At 35.6% G+C, this 23,515-nt stretch overlaps 1 protein-coding gene across 15 annotated transcripts in view; it reads left to right on the top strand.

Moving 5' to 3' along the window:
* Positions 1–23,515, top strand: part of cac (calcium voltage-gated channel subunit cacophony) — an 86,553-nt gene that overhangs the window by 42,463 nt on the left and 20,575 nt on the right. For 12 of the 15 annotated variants that reach the window (XM_070276389.1, XM_043212854.2, XM_043212873.2 and 9 more), the window contains 10 exons: positions 2,234–2,431; positions 2,487–3,000; positions 3,785–4,120; positions 5,035–5,598; positions 8,590–8,733; positions 9,039–9,240; positions 10,638–10,802; positions 11,673–11,783; positions 15,733–15,816; positions 22,406–22,588. In XM_070276389.1, the coding sequence (XP_070132490.1) occupies positions 2,234–2,431; positions 2,487–3,000; positions 3,785–4,120; positions 5,035–5,598; positions 8,590–8,733; positions 9,039–9,240; positions 10,638–10,802; positions 11,673–11,783; positions 15,733–15,816; positions 22,406–22,588 (2,501 nt within the window). Of the gene's footprint in view, positions 1–2,233; positions 2,432–2,486; positions 3,001–3,784; positions 4,121–5,034; positions 5,599–8,589; positions 8,734–9,038; positions 9,241–10,637; positions 10,803–11,672; positions 11,784–15,732; positions 15,817–17,541; positions 17,548–22,405; positions 22,589–22,853; positions 22,946–23,515 lie in introns of all 15 variants that reach the window. The other 3 variants (XM_070276390.1, XM_070276398.1, XM_070276400.1) reach the window with 2 other exon arrangements.

Raw genomic sequence — 23,515 nt, 5'->3', positions numbered from 1 at the left:
ACACAGTACCTTCATTTAAAATTCCTTAGTTTCAGCCTAGACTCAATTATTTTAAAGGAAGTAGATGGTTGATGAAGAGCTTATGAGGATAAAAAGTTGTAGGAAGTTTTTATTTCTGAAAACGACAGAAATTATTTTTATTTTTTGAACACAGTGCCGTTCAATTGCAGTTTAATCAACTCACTGTCGTAAAAAAATAAGTAATAGGGATAAGAAAATAAACGTCAAAGACAAAAGTGCTAGAGAAACCATTACTATTGGCCCATTCACCTGTACTCGCAGTTTTCATATAAATGTAGTTTGAGAATTATCATGGTAGAGCAAGCTAAGCCACAAACCAAAATTTTAGCAAATTAGTGTCCTACAATCCGACATAATGTCAGTAAAATCGCATTTTGTACAGGAGTACCTTAATAAAGCATATAAGAAATAAACCAATTTAAATTAATGAAACTCACAACAAAATGCGTTCTATTGATAAATTTGTATCAATTTATTATGAATTATATGATCAATGTTTAAAGACCTCCTTCACGTTGTAAGTACGTTTGTGTCATTAAACCACAGAGCGTTTCGAACGAATAATGTAATTAATAAAAATTAATAATGTAATCATATTTGTAAACCCGACGCAGATTACCAAAAATGCTTGCAGAAACGCTTGGATGAAACTTAAGAAGTGACTGTTTCTGTCTTCAGTTGAGTCTTGCCAACTCTTGTCATTTAAAGCAAAAACAAGAAAGGAAAGCTAACTTCGGGCGGAGCCGAAGTTGATATACCCTTGCAGTTAAAACCGGATATATATCGCAAACATCGGATATAGTTGGCCGATCCTTACAAAATTTTGCATGTCGTATTATTTTGCCAAAAATAGCTCTCATGTCAAATGAATATATAATCCAATTTTTTACAACACAAAATCTAAAAAAAAGTCCCAAACTTCTATCTTCAAACATACCAAAGTTGGTATTTCTACCAAAAACCATTTCCGATCGTTCAGTTATATGGCATCTTTAAGATATAGTCGGCCGATCGTTACGAAATTTGGTAGGTTGGATCAACTGACCAAAAATATAATCTGTACCAAGTTCCAGCTTACTATCTTCAAAAACACGAAAGATGGGTAATTTCCAATCGTTCAGTTATATGGCAGCTATAGGATATAGTCGGTCAATCCTTACGGAATTTGGCATGTCGTATTATTTTGCCAAAGATAGCGCTCATGTAAAATTTGAACTGTCTAACTCTAAAAACACCGAAGTTATACCATTTCCGATCAATCAGTTATATGACAGCTATAGGATATAGTCGGCCGATTCCGGCCGTTCCGACTTATATACTGCTTGCAAAGGAAAGAAGGGTGTGTGCAAAGTTTCAAGTCGATAGCTTTAAAACTGAGAGACTAGTTCGCGTAGAAACAGACAGACAGACGGACAGACGGACATGCTCATATCAACTCAGGAGGTGATCCTGATCATGAATATGTATACTTTATAGGGTCGGCGATGTCTCCTTCACTGCGTTGCACACTTTTGGACAAAATTATAATACCCTCTGCAAGGGTATAAAAATATAGCTAGATTTCTTCAAAAATAGTAAATTAAAATAGCTGTTAATTTTTAATAAAAATCCAAATCGTTGCAATCCATATCTAAAAAAAATGTATGAATTTGCTTTAAAATTATTGAATGCATGCGTTATGTCTAAAATAGAACGTAGTGTGCTCATTTGCATTATATTTATGAGTTTTGACTTTACCAGGTTCACCTGGCTAAAAACTGGTTCAACCATTGCATTTGACAATGGTAAACTTTCATTGAAAATGAAGCCAAATCGTTAAAAGAATTGTTTCCTTTAGCGTCTTTATACATTAGAGCATTAAACTTTAATGTCGACTGGCAATAAATTATATAAAATTATTTAAAATAGCTAAAGAATATAAAATTATTTATGTGAAATAGCCAACCTGTCAAATAACAGGCTCTTGCAAAATTGAGTGCTTTCCAGTTTAAGGTCATGCAAAATAGCCAAATCTGGCTAGAAAAAATACCTAAGCTGGCAACCCTACTTCAGTTTTGTCTCGGAGTTTTAAAGTATGAGGTTTCGAAACGCACTGTGCCGCATAAATCAGAAGTGCACAAAACATTGGCCGTGTTTCTCTTTAGGATAAGATTCCACAGATTGCTCGGAAGAAAACTGACAAGAATTTCTATTCTCTTTACTCCCCTCATAGGTTATTTGAAAACTCGGTCGAAACCCCAAGGCAGCTGCACCGGATTCTGGCGGGCGGAAAAGAGATTTCGCTTTTGGATCCGGCATACGGTCAAAACACAATGGTTCTACTGGTTCGTGATCGTCCTTGTCTTCCTGAATACCGTGTGCGTCGCAGTCGAGCACTACGGCCAGCCATCGTTTCTGACGGAGTTTCTATGTAAGTTCCTAAATACTGGTGATTGAGAGTCACTGGATGATCCTTTTTATTACAGACTATGCGGAGTTCATTTTCCTCGGTTTGTTCATGTCGGAGATGTTTATCAAGATGTACGCTCTGGGACCCCGAATCTACTTTGAGTCATCATTTAACCGTTTTGATTGCGTTGTCATTAGTGGTTCGATATTCGAGGTTATATGGTCCGAGGTCAAAGGCGGTTCCTTCGGACTGTCTGTCCTGCGTGCCCTGCGTCTTCTGCGCATCTTTAAAGTAACCAAGTACTGGTCGTCGCTGCGCAATCTAGTCATCTCCCTGCTGAACTCAATGAGATCCATTATCTCGTTGTTGTTTCTGCTCTTCTTGTTCATACTTATCTTTGCTCTACTTGGCATGCAGTTGTTTGGCGGCCAGTTTAACTTGCCCGGAGGGACGCCCGAAACCAATTTTAACACATTCCCGATAGCACTGTTGACCGTTTTCCAAATCCTTACCGGCGAAGATTGGAACGAGGTTATGTACCAAGGCATCATATCGCAAGGTGGTGCCCAAAAAGGAATGATTTACTCTATGTAAGTGTTAGTTTTTAGTTAGTCTCATTCCACTCTATATGTATCATGCACATTGTTTGCTAATTGGAGCCTCAGTGAAAGCGTATGAGTTCCCAGCTAACTGTGTTTCCGACTCTTAGTATGCAATTGAGATATCCTGCTTTTTTATACTTTCCTTCAGTTGTCAGTGATAGCCTTCCCTTTCCCCCTCAAACGTAAGAAAAAGAACACCAAAAACCTACTTATATTATAATTAAGCGAACTTCGAAACTCATTGAACGTCGAACCATTAATGTATGCAATCGACTGCGACCAAGAGCATTCATATTTTGGTCAATCAGACTTATGAGCTTGAAGAATTTTTTATGAGAAGATAGAGAAATTCTGCAAGCCCAAGTCTCGAAAACTCGCAAAAGAAGAACTCATCATCCATCGAGCCTAGCAATCCGTAAGTGTAGACAGTTGTCCCTCGAACATAGTATTCTAAGCCCCATTTAAAATTTCTTTGCTTTTTCACTGTCATTTCTATTTACAGCGACTTCATGGTTTGCGCTTGCAAACTTCAATACTCTCACGAGTCTTTCGAAGGCTAGTTACCCACGGTAGCATCGTAGTTTTCCCAGATTAAGTCTAGTCCTAGCAAATAATACTTATAGCCCTGCAAACTTACAATTACAAGCTTATCTTTCGCAGCCTCATACCATCGGGGTGGTGCGTGGAGCTAATGATACAACCCACATAGATCGTACTGAGTACAGAGTTTTCCATCTGATTGGCTTTGGTATTCTTGATGCTCTTCCGACAGATATTTTATCGTTTTGGTACTCTTCGGAAATTACACGCTATTGAATGTGTTCTTGGCTATCGCCGTTGACAATTTGGCGAATGCCCAAGAACTAACAGCAGCCGAAGAGGAACAAGTCGAAGAGGATAAAGAGAAACAGCTGCAGGAGCTTGAAAAAGAGATGGAGGCGCTCCAGGGTGACGGTGTCCACGTAGACAACGGCGACGGTACCATCGCCACTACCAAGGCCAAAAACAAGCGCAAGGAAGAGGAGAAGAAGGAGGAGGAGGAAGTGACTGAAGGTCCCAAGCCAATGCTGCCATACTCATCAATGTTCATACTTTCTCCAACCAATCCGTAAATATTCAATTTAACTAACCAACTCACAATTCCATGATATCATTAACGCTCTCTGTAATCGCTTATGTAAGGCTCATTTTAGATGTAAGATAATTGAGTTTTTTTCAGGCCCCATCCTGAGTTCTGGCTGAGGTCCTGGCTGGTGACCGACTCTAACCTTAATTAGGGTTTAGTGAACGCGTGTAGTTGCCAATATTAGTTAATATCATCCATAATAATAATCATGATAATAATGAAATCACTAACTGTTCCTAATACTTTTTTCCTTTTATCCTTTGTCTTTTTCGGAAATCATAAAATTTTATGTTGCACACAATCAACAAATAAATTATTGATTAAATCGAAACAAAATATGTTTGTATGTATGTTGTATGTATTAACTCTTGCGACTTCAATCATTAACCATTAATCAAAATCAAAAACCAATCATGAAAAAAAAATCACCACGAAAAACGGCAAACATGCTAAATCATGCAAAACTCATAAACATTTTCGAAAAATGAACGAAAAACAAATCAACGTATTGATTTATAATTATAAATAATAAAAATAAATATATACGATCTTAAAAATAACGAACTGCCAATTGGAACACCAATTAACAAAAATTAAAATATTCAAACGGTTCATCAAAAATAACAACAAATTACATAAAACGTAAACGGATTCCAAAAATTCCGGAATCCCGCCAAAATACCAAATACCCAATCCGAACAAAAATCCCGATCTTAAATTTTATCAAAAATTTCACAAATCAAATGAAAATTATCGAACTGCGACCGAATTTGATTTAATCGGAAATGTAAAAAATATAAAAAAACATGTCCAACGAATCATCGAAACCACCCAATTACCTATTCGTCAACACATATTCGATACCGATATACGATGAAAATCCCCGACTTATACAGCATACGACGCGGCGCCCATTGGGTTGTTAATTTGCCATATTTTGATTTCTTTATTATGGTCGTCATATCAATGTCATCTATAGCATTAGCAGCCGAAGATCCCGTTCGAGAGAACTCAAGGCGAAACAAAATATTAAATTACTTTGATTATGCATTTACCGGCGTATTTACCATAGAAATGTTGCTGAAAATTGTAGACTTGGGTGTGATCCTGCACCCGGGAAGCTATTTAAGAGAATTCTGGAATATTATGGATGCTGTGGTCGTTATATGCGCTGCTGTTAGTTTCGGTTTCGATATGAGCGGTAGCAGCGCTGGACAAAATTTATCGACAATTAAATCACTTCGAGTATTGCGTGTACTGCGTCCATTAAAGACTATTAAACGTGTTCCAAAATTGAAAGCCGTCTTCGATTGCGTCGTGAACTCATTGAAAAATGTTGTTAACATTCTAATCGTGTACATATTGTTTCAATTTATATTTTCTGTTATTGGAGTACAATTGTTCAATGGGAAATTTTTTTATTGTACGGACGAAAGTAAACATACTTCCGCAGAGTGCCAGTAAGTAACGTTTTATTCTATTCAACTTTCAATTGTTTTTTCGCTATTTTTGTTTTTTATTGTCTTATTCCGTAACCGTAACCTTAACCGTAACCGTAACCGCAACCGTAACCGTAACCGTTTCCGTTACCTATTCGTACTACTTATTAATCTTGATCCCAAATGATAAATAACTAGACCACATATACATATGTACTTATGTTGTAACGTCTCGGTATTGGGATCATTTTTAAATAGGGGTCGACTCAGTAGCCTCATATTTTAGGTTTCTTAATTTGCCAAGTCGATCACCTACCTCCTATATTTGTATAGTCGCGTTACACTATCGCGCTCTAGCTTTCCCGATCTCTCTAAAACACACGCTCTCTATGACTCTATCTCTCTTCCTTTTCTATCTGTCTTACTTTTTAATTAAAAATACGGAATTCTTTCTGCCTCGGCTCCAGTAACGCCAAATATTTAGACACATACGTACATTGCGTAGCTAGTAGCGCTAGAACGATAAGATCACATCACCCACTCAAATTTCTCGCACTTCCTCAGTGAAGTCGTCGAGCTCTTCCATGTACATACATATATGTGTTATATAACCTGTGTATCTAAGGCGCTACAACTGATCACCCAGCCCCTACCTCCCAGTACATTGATGTTTAGTTGTACAGTACCAACTAGTTTTTCATACATATCCAAATACGAATACCCATTTTAATATTACCTATACTATATATACATATGTATATATACATATAAGAAAGAGGATTGTTTCGTCATGTTGTAGCCCTTAAACTTGAAAGAATTTTGTTACTGGAGTGACCCTAATATGGGAAGGAGAAATCATGGAAAGGTTATTTCGGAGCAAAGTGTAAATACTATACAAAGTATACAAAGTTTGTGAATATAAGTGGCCTTGATGAGTAGCTATAGGATATACGATTTCAGTCGCGTAATTAATGTGATCCTTTTGTTAATCAAACTTTTTCCACAATTGTTTGGTTCCTTTGGTTTCCTCTTTTTTTTATTTTTGAGTTTACTAAAAACAAAAAAGGTGCACTGATTTAACAGAATGTAAGAGTAGCATTTTATAGTTTCCCGCTCAGTTTTTTTTGCCTGACTTGTCTTACCAACAGTCACGCGACTAAACGGGCACCAAAAACAATAAAAAAAAGAAAAAAATAACGATAAATCAATATTAAAATTCCGGGTAATTAATCACTAAAAAAGGAATTAGAAAATAGAGAATGCGCCTACAAAGAATGCTAAACTAAAGCTTCCAGTCTCCACCTGACTTAACCATTCCATTTACGTTTTATTTCATCTAATTGTTTTATTAAAAAAAAAATAAGCTGTTTAGGCGTATTGAATTAAATTTAATAACTTTGAGAAGGAACCCCCGCGGTTAGCCTATGTATGCTTCGTTTATTTCAAATTGGGTATTAATCAAATACCAAAGAGTCCATATTACTACCAGAAGATTTCTTAATAAGCAAGCTAGGAATATATGGGACAGCGAAACTCATAGGTTAGATGTCCCAGAGAACTATTACCCAAAAATTGAAGACAACTGTCACAGTTCTTTGTAGATCCCGATCCATTTTAATTTCGTCAAAATCATTTAGCTATCATCTGTACATACCAGAATATCTCCAAAGTTTCCGAAGTTTTTCCTATGCCAAATTAGGAACTGCCCGTGTATTCGTATTGCCCGTCGAGACCAGGCATAATGCTAGAGTTAGAAACATTCATTGTAGGATTGTCTGTAGATGACGATTTTTTTTCATGTAATTTGTGTTTACTAGAGTTCTAGTACTTTATTACAATCATTCAATAGCTGATCGCACTTGCGACTATCCGCCGATATAGATGAAAAAAGTGAAAAAGCCAGATACTTGCGGTGCACTCGGTTGTTGTTCCGTTATAACACAGAGTATCGTTTGACCTTCGCATGCAATTACTATCGTCGACGATCTGCCAAAATAAAACCAATAAAACTCCAAAAAATTTAAAAAGAAACTCTAAAATACATATGTACACGTACATCTAAAGCCCACAAGAGTTCAACTGAACGTGTTATTTCTTTCAAAGCACAAGCTAAGCGATGAAGCGACTGCTGTCGCAAAATTACAAAGATTGGATCCTTTACCATAGAAGATCTCTGAGTTTACCTTCCATAATAATTATCTAATTCCAATTCGTAGAACGCACTCGCTGCATCGCTAGTGCCTTTTCACGCTATTTGGAATCCGCAAGAACAACATATATGTAGAACCATTCGCTTGAGCGCAGCTGCTTTGTTACACATCACCGAACCGACAAAGGGCCGACACACCCAACCACTGAACCACACAGCCAAGGTCACTCTCGGGGTCAGAGCCAACTTAATCAACTTGATGTTGTAGCCACTTCTTATCGTTAAACATGGTTTTCGAGCATTTCTTTTTTGTACGCCTTTTATGTCAGACCGCATCGAGTGTTTATTTGGGCTGAGCTAAGCTAGAGTATATCTCAAGGACCAATTCCTACTCGTAAAGGTTTAATGCAGCAGAGTGAACAGGAAAAGTCACCTTTTCAACACAACCTCGCATTTACATATTAAATTACTAACCTCAACCCAGGAACCAGAAACATGCGAATATTGAAATGAAAGGGGCTTTAATCTTTTTTATGCACCATCAGCGATCTATCTTTTTTATATATTTCACTTTCGGCTTTATACTCCAGTCTCTACTCCAGATTCAATTCATTTTACCATCTTACCTCATGTGTTTATCGGACCTTTGTTTGGATGCCTTTTCTATTAAGTTGAGATTTTGTGTTTTTACTTTCGCTACCGTAGTGTATTGTGTGCAACCTTTATTTTTGTATGTTTTCCTGCCGAGTCTCTAATAAAGTTTTTAATCAATAAACAAAACTTAAACACAAAAAACCGCCACCTATAAAATAAACTTTTAAACCCCGACAAATGAAACAACCTCACTAAATGCACTCCAAAAGGGGCTCATACTTTAAGTACGAGGAGGACGAATTGCTGCCAAAACAGGAGCTGAGAGTGTGGAAACCACGAGCCTTTCACTACGATAACGTTGCCGCCGCGATGCTGACCCTGTTCGCCGTCCAAACCGGCGAGGGATGGCCACAGTAAGCCCACTTGTTGTTTCTAAAATTATTACACTTTAAATTCACTGCCTATTTCTAATCTAATCTGTCGCTCTGCAGCTCTGTCTGATTTTCGGGGCAGATAAGAATCTAGATCAAGGAAATAACTAATCCAATTTTTTTGCATGTTTTTTTCTCAACCCTTACCTTTACAACCTCGTCCATCGTCCATCCAAATCAAAAATTGAAATCGAAACCCAAACCGAAACTTTAATCAAAACTGAAACCGAAATCGTAACCGATACTCAAAATCCACAAACACCGATTCAACAAAATTCAACGAATAGAGTCTTGCAACACTCTATGGCTGCCACTTATGAAGATAGGGGTCCAATCCAAAATTTCCGGATCGAAATGTCCATATTTTATATTGTGTATTTTATTGTGTTTCCATTCTTCTTCGTCAACATATTCGTGGCCTTGATTATTATTACGTTTCAAGAGCAAGGCGAAGCCGAGCTACAAGACGGTGAAATTGACAAAAATCAGGTGAGCCAGACCTATTAAACCCGTTAAGAGTTAATGTTTTGCGAGTCCAAATCTCCATCTACTATCTGTCTATTTGTCTCTCTTTAAATCTGCTTATATGTGTGTGTTTCGTGTGTTGTAATGTTAGTTATAAATGTAAAAATCAAAAGAATCAACCGAAACAAAACCAAAAAACTGAAACCTCTTGAAAAATGAAATATTACCTATTAGAATGCACGTATATGTCACTAATTCGTAAATATTTGCGGCAAACATAATTACCTACATAACAACATTCCGAACAAAAAAAACTCAACAAAACAATTTACATGAAAACAATGTACACCTAGTACACCGAGTACAGATGTCGTTCATAGAATATATAATTGTTGAACTAACTTCAAATTCAAATCTATTTATGTACTATACTAGTATATTTTAATGGGTATGCTCCTTTGAGTGTCTTCTTTGAGTTTGGTTCACCCCACTTCTTCCATCTAACACCTCCCATAGATAGAACCTATTTACATACCTCTAATATTCCTGTATGTATTACCCAAGCGGCAGTTTTAGAGCCCCAATCAAACTCCAATCCAACCTCAAAAGTTGCGCTCTCGGCTCAGAAGCGCAAGGCTCCTTTTTATATGTATTCATATTAGTTATACTCATTTTATTTATATAAATAGTGAACATTTACCGGAAAGTAGAGATGTATTATATTTATGCGATATTCCTTAAATGTTTCCTGATTGTAGTGGGAATATTTAACGATCGATATCGTATAGTCCCTTCAACTTTGTATACAATAAACAGAGACAATTCTAAGTAAGTATTTTTTAACATTCGCCGCAGAGGAATTTAAAACAGTGGTCGGCAGGGGTGTATTCCAGGGACATAGGAGATGTCTCTTCCCGAGCTCTGCCGCACACATACAGTATAAACGTATGAAACGTCATGCTCTCAGCCTTCTTTCTGCTATTTGTTACTAATATTAATTCTTTAAAATTATATCAATGTATTCAGTACCGACCACTGATTTAAAACCTTAGTAAGAAATGTGTGTCAAGGTTTCATTTTCTTATCAGTTTTGGTTTAGGATTTCCAAATTTTATTTTTTTGCGTAAACCTACAATCAAATTTATGTGCAATATTTGTAGAATTTGGCATGTATTAAATTTACGTAACAGATTATTTGTTTAAGTTAATATACATCCAAAAAAAATTTCATGTATTTTTTTTCCGACGAGATGTTTCATACTGACTAAGCAAAAAAATGCCATGGCCTATACATAGATGTAATATGCTACATATTGTTAAAGTTATACCCTAAAGTTGGCGTTTGGCTGATATTTACTTAATTGTGTAACAATTCATCAATAATTTGACATTAAATTTAATAAAAATGTATTTCCCTTTAGAAATCCTGCATTGACTTTACAATCGGCGCGCGACCCCTTGAGCGATATATGCCCAAAAATCGAAACACCTTCAAGTATAAAGTTTGGCGCATTGTCGTGTCAACGCCTTTTGAGTACTTTATTATGATGCTGATCGTATTTAATACCCTCTTACTGATGATGAAGGTAAATTTTATGAAGGGGAATCTTTTCTACAAATAAGACAATGTTTGGTTTTGCTGAGGTATCTTGGGTACCCTTATTAAGCCCAAATAGGTTTATATCTGATTCTAAAGGGATCTTTTAAATTTAAAGATATTTTTTAATGGCTAGTAATTTAATATGTACATACATAAACCTGTCGAGGAATTTCCGTGAAAGTATCGTAAGTCGCTTTTTTTCGAAATTGAGATTTTAATGCAAAATTGTTAGGCATCTAATGTCTAACTACCCTGTGAAATATTATAACTGAAAACCCTATAGTTCCGATAAAAATTAAGTTTCAATTCTATCGTATGTTACAGTGCTTTTCAATCTGCACGCTTTTCAATATCGTATGTCCATACAAATTTTTTGCAAGGAAATATTTCAAACGCACAAAAATAAAGAAATACAATAACAAATGTTTCTAATCGCTTAAACATCTTTTGATTTTACTTATTGTCTGTAAGAGATTAAATAAAAAAAAAGCTTCTCCCGTAAAATTGGATTTTTCAACCTACGATACTTTTGCGGAAATGCGTCAATGTATTGAATCTTACCGGTAATATTACGATCGCGTTTGTTTGGTATTAATTTGAATTTTGAAAATGTGACAAGCCATTTATATTGTAAAATAATAATTCAGTCGGTTATACGAATCTAAAGATTAAAGCTTGTAATTTTTAATCTTTCTTGCATACATGTTTTCCTTACACGTCCAAATTAATATTTTTCCAACATGAGATTTTCTAGTAAAAAAAAAAATTTTTGTTCATGAACGGAATCGGTGCCCTTTGGCTTTATTTAACACAAATGAGCGTATATACATTTTCAACAAATTTAAAATCTCTACAGTATCATAATCAAGGAGACATGTACGAAAAGTCGCTAAAGTACATAAACATGGGATTTACTGGAATGTTCAGTGTAGAAACTGTGCTAAAAATTATTGGATTCGGCGTCAAGGTGAGTAAAATTGGTTTATATGAGCTTCATTCATCATTGAGAAAACAAGTAAAAACAATACAAGTACATACAGAGATGCAAAAAAAAAAAATCCTAAGGGTATAAAAATTTACGTATATCGCTCTTGAATATTTATAGAATTTGATTTGGTACCAAAGTAGTACTTTAGAAGTAATGACAACAAAAAGCTAAATAGCTCATTAAATATTTTTAGTCTTTGTTAAATTTTTATACCCTTGCAGAGGGTATTATAATTTTGGTCAAAAGTGTGCAACGCAGTGAAGGAGACATCTCCGACCCTATAAAGTCTTGATATATTCTTGATCAGGATCACCTCCTGAGTTGATATGAGCATGTCCGTCTGTCCGTCTGTCCGTCTGTCTGTCTGTTTCTACGCGAACTAGTCTCTCAGTTTTGAAGCTATCGTCTTGAAACTTTGCACACACCCTTCTTTTCTTTGCACGCAGTATATAAGTCGGAACGGCCCGGATCGGCCAAATATATCCTATAGCTGCCATATAACTGATTGATCGGAAATGCTATAACTTTGGTGTTTTTAGAGTTAGAGAGTTCAAGTTCACGAGAGCTATTTTTGGCAAACCATTAAGACATGTCAAATTTCATAAGGATCGGCCGACTATATCTTATGGCTGCCATATAACTGAACGATCGGAAATGACCCAACTTTCGTGTTTTTGAAGATAGAAAGTTGAAACTTAATACAGATTATAGTTTTGGCCAGTTGATCCAACCTACCAAATTTCATTAGGATCGGCCGACTATATCCTATAGCTGCCATATAACTGAACGATCGGAAATGGTACTTGGTAAAAATAACAACTTTCGTATTTTTGAAGATAGAAGTTTGGGACTTTTTTTAGATTTTTTATTTTAGTTAATTAGTTTTAATATGATGTAATCATAAGGATCGGCCAACTATATCCGATGTTTGCGATATATATCCGGTTTTAACTGCAAGGGTATATAAACTTCGGCTCCGCCCGAAGTTAGCTTTTCTTTCTTGTTTTTTTTCATAAAGCTTACAGGCCCAGATGATCGAAGGGCGCTCGAGAAACGGTTTATTAGTATATGTTAAGCTATTTGTAATTTATTAAGCTAACAGGAGTTAGTAAGGAAATTTAAAATTCTATATTTTAAATTTGAAGAACAGGAAAGAGATGTTATAGAGTAGAGACCATTGTAGTTCAAGCATAAGACCCTAAAATGCCGAACTACAATGGCTAAGGAATAGAGGACTGATATTTTTAGTCCTTCTATTAGGAATGTTACAATTTAGGCGTGTTAGTAAATGCTGAAGACTGAAGACTGCATTGGGCAGAGATGGATTTGTACTGAAGACAAAGCTTTACATCATCTGAATACATAAGAACTAAAGAGTTCGTTAAAGCAAAGCGCAAGTCTTTATGAAAGAAGTAAATAATAACGGGCCAAGATGACTTCCTTTATAAAACTCTTTGTGTTCTTCCATCTAAGTAGCTGGAGATCCACGTTAGAAAGTTAGAAGTCTGTAGAAAATCATAGCATATTCAGTTACTTAACAAGAGTGAGTGATTAACTGAATCAAATGGTTTGCTGAATTCTGTGTAAATAACATCTGTTTGACATCCCATTCGAAAGCCCTCTCGAGGTTTCCAAAGATAAGTTGAAAAGTCTAAGAAAAGGTTTGTACAGAGCCCTGGCACAGTATTTTAGCACACAACCTGGTACTCCATCGGGGCCTGGCGAATAAATGGGTTTAAGCTTTAGAAGATCAGATAATAAGCTATTCTCGGAGAAAAACGGACAGAAATAAGATTAGCTTATTGAATGTTATATGCGTAAGGCTGATCTGTCAATTTAGGCGGAGAATAAGTTGTTTGAAAAAATTCTGCGAACAGATCGGCAATGGCCTGATCAGAGGTCGAGGATGAATTTTCAAACGTAAGCAGAGGTGAAAAAGATACTTGTTTACGCTTAGTGTTTACAAATTTATAAAACTGCTTTTGATCCTGAGTAAATTGTGTCCGGCAGCGGCGAATATAATTCCTGTAACATTCCTGTCAACAAATGTATTTAAAGTACAGTAAAATTTTTCTAAGGTGACATTAACATCGGTGCATGCCAGAATATCGGACCAATCATATGTATCGATAAGGCTATTAAGTTTATGAAAATCAGCTTTACGGGCGAATCTTTTTTGCCACGAATGGAGACATCTGATCGATACCAAGAATGGTTTCGATTGAGACCTCCAGCGTGGGGTGATATGGATCCTCTGGGGTTGAAAGGTGGAAAGCTCTGGAGATAGTGGTACCATCAGGATCAGATACAAAACATAAGTCTAAAAGCCGACCCAACGAATTTCTAACATGGTTAGACTTACGGACATGTCAAACATGCCAGCGGTGAAGTCATGGTGCGTAAAGATCTCCGGCCTTAGCCAAGTTTCTGTAATGGCTATAATAAGGGATGCAAAGAAAGAACTATCAGAATATAGTTTAGGGAGTTTGCTACGTAGCCCCCTAGTATTAGTGACGATATTAGTTTTTTGGGTTTGTGGACGAAGAAAAGGTGGAAGGTTGGTCCGTGGTTTTGATATGGGGAAGTTTTACTGGTTTTAAAACTTTTTTCTTTACAGTTCTAGGCTGATGTTCTTGGACAAAAAGGTTCTCTGGCCAAAAACTATGTGAACAAATCGTCTTGAACATCCGCGCGAGCAAACGAATTTTGAAAGAAGGCGTGCGCCTTATATAATTATATTTATGTTTAGCTATGTCCTCCATTTTCATATCGGCTTTTGTTTTGGCTTTGATGTAAGCCAAGATATCAATCTCTGAAGTATCAGGGGCGAGCCGAGAAACAAATATGTGTTTCGATGGAGGAATCATCTGTAAGGGTTTTGGTGTCGCAGGTACGAGGACTGTAGCGCCATTCAGTACCGGTGGGCCGGACTGTGGAATACCTTCTTGGGTGGTTACGGGGGGTTTAACGGGGGTTTCATTCACTAGGACCTGTGTTATCATCTTAACGGATATCAGACAATTGCTCATTTTCCCTGAGAAGTTCGGACGGTGAATTGTTTTCAGTTTTAGGCCGTTGGGGGGCCAGAGATATGAGAGGCTGCCTTAATGTCGGCTGAGGCGGTTCCCAAACAGCGGATTTCTTACGCTTAGGGGACTCATTTAGCAGCTGAAGACCGCTAAACTGAGTGTCAAGCGCACAGAGCTGGTCATTGATTTTACGAAAACCAGTGATAAAATCTTTAAATCTATTCTTTGTCTGTCTTATGAACGACCTCATTTCGTCTTGGACAGCACGACAATAATCATAACAATAATGTAAGCCAGACCTACGGGAAATGCCATCCGAAACTGAGGCAGTACGACGTTTTCACATAGCCAGCAATGGATGGTAGGCTGGGATGAGGAGATTGTGTTGCTACAAGACTTTTTATACCCGGTACTCGTAGAGTACGTTCAGTTCGTTTATGTTTTTGGAAAATTTTTAGAGATTTCTGCTTCCCTATTGAATCGGTACTAGTGACGTAGAAGTCGTAAGGGGCAGCCGTTGTTTTTTTTTTTGCCCAAGCACAAAAGTTTGCCAAAAAAAATTGTTGCTGAGAATCCATACCGTTTATGTCAAAACTTTAAAGGTTAGTTAAATTGTGGGTGGAAGAGTTAAGTACCGGGTATAATGTAGTCGGAAAACTCGACTATAACCGTCCTTTCTTGTTTTGTTTAATCTTATTCTAATTTGCCGACTTGACGAAACTTTTTATGTTCTGATAAAATTGACGTTACATTGACTTTGAATATTATTATTTTTAATCACTTTAATTCATTTATATCCAAATAGGAAATTATAGGATTTAAAGAATCAAAAAAACTATGTCCTAAGTAAAGTATCTGTAAAATTTTTAACAATATGATTTAATTGAATCACTTTGTAGAACTTCTTCAAGGATCCCTGGAACATATTTGATCTGATCACAGTCCTTGGCAGCATTGTCGACGCCTTATGGATGGAATTTGGGGTAATTATTTGATTGCTTTTACCATAATCAGAGCAAACATTTTTGTTGTGTTCGATTTCTGTAGGTTGTTATGCAAGGCATAAAATATATTTTTACAAAAAAAAAACCAATTTTATCTAACCTTTTTATTTTGCTGATATAAAAACACCATAACTTTAATACACAAACTCACGAATCTAAACAAAATAAAACACAAAGAAGCAAATATTTATAAGTACCAATATAAAAATCGTTACGGACTCGATCTGTATGGCATTCATATTTTAAAATAACTAAAACCGAAGTTATTTGCACATGACAATTTATTTAAGATTAAAACATGTTTAAAACGAATGCTAATTAAGTAAGGAAAACTGGTATTTCTTTCATTTTTAATTTTTCAAAAAAGGTATCAGTTTTTTTTTAATTTCAAAGATTAGTTCAATGAGTTCTTTTAAGATTAATTCAATGAGAATTTTAATTCAAAGAGTTTTATAAGGTCAGGTTTAAATCATATCAACTTGAAATCACTAAAGGAACAATATTTAGCGTGTACCTTATTTTGTAATCTATAAAATGCTTAGGAGTCAGCATATCGTAAAACGGTTTACATTCACATCTGTACATTACATCTGTTACCAATCGTATTGCTATGCATAATAAAACATATTTTTAATTTTCTTTTTCTGGTATCGACAATTTTTTTAAAACAAACAAAACAATTAAATGAAATATATCAAAATGCAGAAATTAATAATCATATTTCTTTTTTGATTTCCTTTTCCATATTTATTTATGTACGAAAACCAAAAACCGAATGTGGTTTCAAAATCGGGAAAACCCAATCCGAATCAAATAAATATATCGATGAAACAAATTAATATTTAAAATGTATAACAATTACTCACGCAATAATATTTCCCCACACGATAACAAAAATAAACGACAACCCATGCACAAATCTGAACAAATGTGTCAACTTATATAATACACTTCAATCTTTATACGATTCCGTATGACTTCTATATGTATCGTTCATATATGCGAACCCAACGTTTCTTTTGTAATTGGTCGATCCGGGAATCAAACAAAATCAACGAAAATACACACAAAATAAAAAAAAAATAATAAAAAATTCACATTTACATACATATGTAATTTTAATACAAAACACAATGAATGTCCAACAAACTCAAAAAAATGTCTTTTCGCTCACCTCCACCACCCCCCTTAACAAAACCGATTCACAAAAACCATCACCACTGCCACCATATCACCAATGATTTTGTATAAAATACATAATATAAAACTCATTAAACCAATCACTTACAAAATTGAATCAATTATATGCAAAATGACCAAAAATGATTATCAATTCGAATCACCATCCGAAAACGAAATTATCTGAACACCTATCTGAATCTATTTGAACTGGAATATGAATCTGAATCAAAACTGAATCCAAATCGAAAAAAAAAATCAATTGACCCTATATGATGAATTGTCCATCACTAAATCTCTCATCTTAATCTCGTCAATCCAACCTCATGCATGTGTATATCCTGCAACTGCAACGGTGTGTGGCCCAACAATTACATACGTGTGCACACACATATACACATGCATCAAATTCGCATAAATTTACGTACACACACATATGCGGCCCGCGCCCATTTATGTGTGGACGTTCTATCATCTCCAACTACATCGATTACAACATGTACAACCAATCGACACAACCAGCAGCACGATGTAAGTACAAAACACGATCTACACGGATTTTACAGTTATCGAACTTGTCGATGTTTACGACTCAGTGAGCTTAGATTCTTAAACTACTTAAGCCGCAAAATTATTGCTTCCAAGCTTATTTAATCCAATCTCTCTATTTTTTTTACTTTTATGATTTTTATTCGATTTTATTATACAATCTGTTTTATCTTTTAACATAAATATATCAAAATTAACTCAATTTTATTAGTTCTGAGTATCACAATTAGGTAACTCATTTGCATTGTCACTCTTAAATCTTCCTTATCGGATTACTATTATTTAGAATATAATATTGCGATTTTTACATCCTAGCGTGTCTTTCTCTGTTTCACCTTATCTTATTGTATATATATTCGATCACCTCTTTTTCCCGACTGTTTATTGTGCAAAGTTATGCCAAGATGGGTTTTACGTCGTTATAAAAAACGCTAAGCGCTAAAAGCGCGTGTGTATGTATGGCGAATATTTAACTTTTTACTGGGGTTTTACTTTTATTGAAATCAAACTTAATAAATGAAAATAACGTTAAACGTTAGGCTATATAATGCATAAAAGATGACTTTTTAAAATAGTTTTATGGGATTGCACACATAAATGCTTTAAAATTGGCTTACCTTTTAAGCAACTCGAATATTACCGTTTTTTTAATTTAAACAAAATGGTACCGCGTACGATACTGTCTGTTTCTTTTATTCACTTTCGTGCTTAAGAATTTCCTTTCGTTTAATTTGCGCATGAATTACCTGGATAAAAATCCCACATAGACTGTAAAACTGAAAATGTTACCACCAAAATTTGCATACTCATTGCGACTCATCTCCACTAGTTATACCACTCCCATGAAAAACACAAAAACACAAAAAAAGATTGAGATGGTATAGTGCTTCAATAATATCATATTCGGTGCATAAACTAATAATCCGAAACCAAGATCGAAGGCAACGTCATCATCATCTTTACTAACTCGCCTTCGGGTGTCGGATAGGTGGTTATTCTGTGAAGCGTTCGAGGGTTATCGGTAACTGTAAGTAGTCGTCTCCGGCACAATCTGCAATAGGCCCTATCACTATCGAATATGGCCCAACAAGTGAAGTACATAATGATTAATCAGTCTTTAAATCCTTTCTATGTGCAACTATCGATTTGAGCTTTATCACCTCGTGAAGCCGACTCAAGAGCATGACTTCAGCCTTTTTCTGCTTCTCTCTTTTGAGACCCAACCCAAACCCAATCTGTTTTCATCATTCCTGCAACTTTACTCTATGGACAACATTTTAGCAGTCTGTCGTAGTTATCGAATACATATATCTACTTAGGACACTGAATAAATTTTGAATATTTTCGAATATTTCTTCCCTTTTTTACATGAAACCAACTTAACCCCTTACCCATCACCACCACCAGCTTTTTCTGCCTAACACTCAGTTTTGCGATGCTCACATCTTTCAATTTCATGTTTGCAACTAAGTAGTGACCCAGTGGGCTAGACGTAAATTGGCTGCATGCAATTTTACATTCACACTCAACGATACATTCCACAGAGATAATAAATTTATGTAAGTTTGCTCAAAATTTTAAATTTGAGCAAAGAGCACTTAGAGTTACTTAATTCTGTTAGCTTTGGCTTCTTAAATGCACTACCAATTCTTTGAATGGCTAATTGGCTGATTGAGTTTCAATGCTTTGGTCGACCAGCGACACTGTCTAAGATTTAAGGTTACCTCTTCAGGTTTCCAAGTTCCATGTAACTAGGCTCCAGGTCCATGTAAAGGCTTGTCCACTTCTGGTTTTTGTGATCGTGAGGTAAATTTCGCCCGCCTTTCAATTTCATTTCCTCGAGTGCCCTTCCATTACACACTTTTAAGTTCTGAAGTATTTATGTTGCGACCCTTCTAATTTTGAATATACCCCGGCGAAAACATGCAAGTAATGTGTACTTGTAGAATCAAACCTTCCCCAGGCAATCAGCCGAATAGAAACCATACCGACTTAGAAACTTACGGAGTGATATAATCTACCTAAGTACGTCCAAATAAGATGCAATTAAGAAAAAAAAAACTTAATGCAGTCACACGAATACTCATATACACGATTTAGAATAAAATTGAGACTTGTACGATATTTATATTAATACCGCTTTAGGATATTACCAGATAGAAGCTACCTACATACATCTATACAATCAAATTTATGCTACTAATTTTCAATTCTACTTTTCGTTTCTTTACTTTTCTAAAACAAATTATCTTTGCCAAACGACACAATCTTTATTAAAAACGCCGCCTTTCGAATTTGACCAAAACCGACCTGTGATCGAACGTCAAATATCTATACGTATGAATACAAATACAAATGAACTTAAATCAAACTAAACTAAATGAAAACCAATTGAGAACCAAAATCATGTTTCCCTTCGTATTCATTGCGACGATTTGAAATGTATCTGAATATTTGAAATCTGAAAATAAAATGCCAAATAATTGTTTGGCACCTACCAAACAACACCTACCACTACTGCTACTACCTTAAATAACAACATCTACAAAAATGATCGAAAAATTACATGTATCGTCTAATAACAATAAACTTATCATTCTCAATGCGGCTTATGAGTTTTGTGAACATTGATTTGTTTCAAAACAAATCCAAAATTAATTTTGAAAATGGTATCTGACTATCCACCAGGATGTAAGTAAACGAATATATTCTAACAACTTTTCATTTTTGAAATTCAACTAACGAACAAACAACAGTAACAATTTTAACAGAAACAGTACCAAAACAACACAACAGTCCCTATACATATATTCGACCAATTACCCTATTTATAGTTAATTCCAACAATAGTTTTCATGTTCAATTACTTAAGCAGATTGCTTCGATTTGTATTGGTTTGTGAACATCATATGTAGATAAAATCTTTTTACATTGATTCAAAGTAGAAATCCAAGTCAACTTTTGGTATCTTAAACTTTTAACCTAGGTTTATACATATATAGATGTGCATTTTTAAATTCTGTATATTCAAATCGATGTAAGAATATAATCCTGTGATTTATTAAACATCCTAGAATGCGGCATCGAGCATCTGTTTATTACCCGCGATCCCCACAGAACCCACTGATCACTTAGTTAAGCCAGAAAATCCCCTTTCTTATCTCTTGGGACCTATTGCCTCTGTAAATATTTTTCGATCGAAAAGTTGGTAACTTCTGCCACAAACCTTTATGCGAATATGTTTTCTCTTCAGCGACGTGTTCTACGCCAGTCTTGTGAAGCGTAGGAGCTTTGTGTCAATCTTAATGTTCTTCTGTCATTAGCTCTAGTCTCCGTAGAAGAGTTCAATTTGTTTCCATATCCCAAAAAATATTATATTTACTTATATTTGCATCATAAACATCACCAGTAGTATATACATATTTATGTAACTCCTCTTCTTTGAACGCGCCAAGCGGAGGCCACGGCGAGGCGGTATGCGGCCCGAAAGTTGCCGTGCCGGAATCTGGCACCTGCCGTCCGGGTGTACGGGTGCTTGCCGGCGGAACTTAGTCCCAAGGTCTGCACTCGCATATCCGTGATGCTTTGTGTTTTATGCAACAGATGATGTGTAAGATATTTTGGCCAAAGCCTCTATTATCAATGACGAACAGCTTACTTTATCCTATAAACAACGTCTACACATCCCCCAGTACTCCTACTACAACTGTACGACAACTTCGACACCTCTACCTGTGACCGAAATACACCCCATATAGGGTTGAAATTTTCAACCAAGTTACTTACTCCCAAAAATTACAATCTTTATGAGGTAGAACAATGAAACCAACTTGAGGATTAATCAGCTGAAAAGGTCTTAGCACCTAGGGAGTTAGAAAAATTGCAAAATTTCAACCCTTTATACAAATCCAGCTCAAAAATTAAACTGCACACACTACATAGAAAAATATTACTATTACAAATGTACATACTTAAGCTCTGCACGTGTCACATTAATATGGGAGTATTAGCAAGAGACACAAAAATGCAACGCACAGCAAAATTAGCCAGAACTTAGAACCCAGACGTTGCTTAGGCATACAATAGTCCTATAGGAATCTCACAAACAGCAAAACTGATACACTTAACGACACGAACGCTTAAACAGGTAATTGATATTCACCGAAAGAATGCTACTTAAATAGATGTTGCTTACATTTTGGAGTAAACACGATCAAAAATTTTCCACTAGTTGCAATTTATGTAAAATTTGAGACAAACCTTATTTAATCATAAACTTTCATTGAAAAATACCATTTTTATATGAATTGTCTATACTACATTTTTATGGATATAATGTCTTTTGGATCGTACTTAAGTATCATTTTTTCTTTATAGCGAATTGATTCAACTACTTAGTTGTAATGACTTAATCCAAAGATTTTTACAACCTCGAATTGAATCTGTTTTCGCTAATACGTATTTACCTGTACCTTAACCACTTTAACTTACAATTAACCTACTAACCCAACATAACTAATACTAACATCAGTACTTATGTCTATAAATATCAACTAAGAGTACTTATACGAATACCTACTATTGACACCAACAAACAGTATACTTCTGCACTAACAACTTCTAAAGTACTCCTACTAACGGAACGATTTTAACGATAACTATTAACCGTTAGCATAGATTGGAAGTGTAGTGTAGATCGATGACGACGATATCGAGCTCCTCGAGAGAGCGACGCATACACCACCTTCAACCATTCTAATTCCAGTCTCTTTATCTGTTCTGTTCTCTCTCTCTCTTTTATTTTTACTCCTTTGTTCCTTTGGCCAATAATATTTTACAGTCGAACTCAATCAACGTCGGCTTCCTACGTTTGTTTCGTGCGGCGCGTCTTATCAAACTACTGCGTCAAGGATATACAATACGCATCCTCCTGTGGACATTTGTACAATCATTTAAAGCACTTCCATATGTCTGTTTGCTTATAGCTATGCTGTTTTTTATATACGCTATTATTGGCATGCAGGTAAGTCCCGGATGTCGAATCCGTACCCCGTATACCCAGAAAGTAGACTGGACTCAAGATGCTAGGAAGTCATATGTATGGGGGGTCTGATATTCATTGGGGTCAAGCCTAAAATTAATGGGTTTGTGTGAAGTTATTAGAATAGAGTCTATTGATTAGTTTTGGTAGTCGATCGATATATGATCAAAAGTTCCGTAGCATCACGAGTATTGGATTAAATTAATGCCAATTCAAACCAATTATAATGTTTACATCAAACCAAAAGGTTTTCGGCAACATAAAGTATGATCCGGACACTCAGTTGAACCGTCACAATAACTTCCAGTCCTTCTCTGGTGGAATAATGCTGCTTTTCCGGTAAACGAGATCCGTAACCTATTTATTGTATATCTAGTAATTACCGGCATTATATTGAATGTAGAGTCTAAAACCGGAAAGAAAAATTTTATTTACATACGTGTGCTTTCGATTTCGCGCAAGAATATATATTTCGTAAATATCTCTCATGAATATCTCTAACGATCGATAGAGGATCCGACTACAACTCATCGAATCCGCCGTCGATCGCCTCAGTCATCCAGTATCTGTTTGAGTCTTATAAATGTTTGCAGTAAAAAGATCGAAGCATCCTTCTATGTACGTTTGAAGTTGAGTTCGGATGTCTCATATGCATTTTGTAATTAATCACTTTCCCTTATAGTTTAGTATTTTCGACTCAATTATTACATAAATGATCCATATTGGAAGTAGTTTTTCTATAACCAATTTTTATTTCATGTAAATACATACATATATGCAAGTTCTAGTGTAAACTATTTACTATTTATTACTGAGTATTGAGTACTGAGTATTACTATTTATATTTGATTTTGCGTTAATATGGTTAGTTGGTTAACAGAAGGGCTCTAACAAAATCAGTAGTCAACT

This window comes from Drosophila bipectinata, chromosome XR (assembly GCF_030179905.1).
Source record: "Drosophila bipectinata strain 14024-0381.07 chromosome XR, DbipHiC1v2, whole genome shotgun sequence".
In the NCBI taxonomy this organism is placed as follows: domain Eukaryota; kingdom Metazoa; phylum Arthropoda; class Insecta; order Diptera; family Drosophilidae; genus Drosophila; species Drosophila bipectinata.
This window is presented reverse-complemented; position numbering and strand designations above follow the sequence as displayed.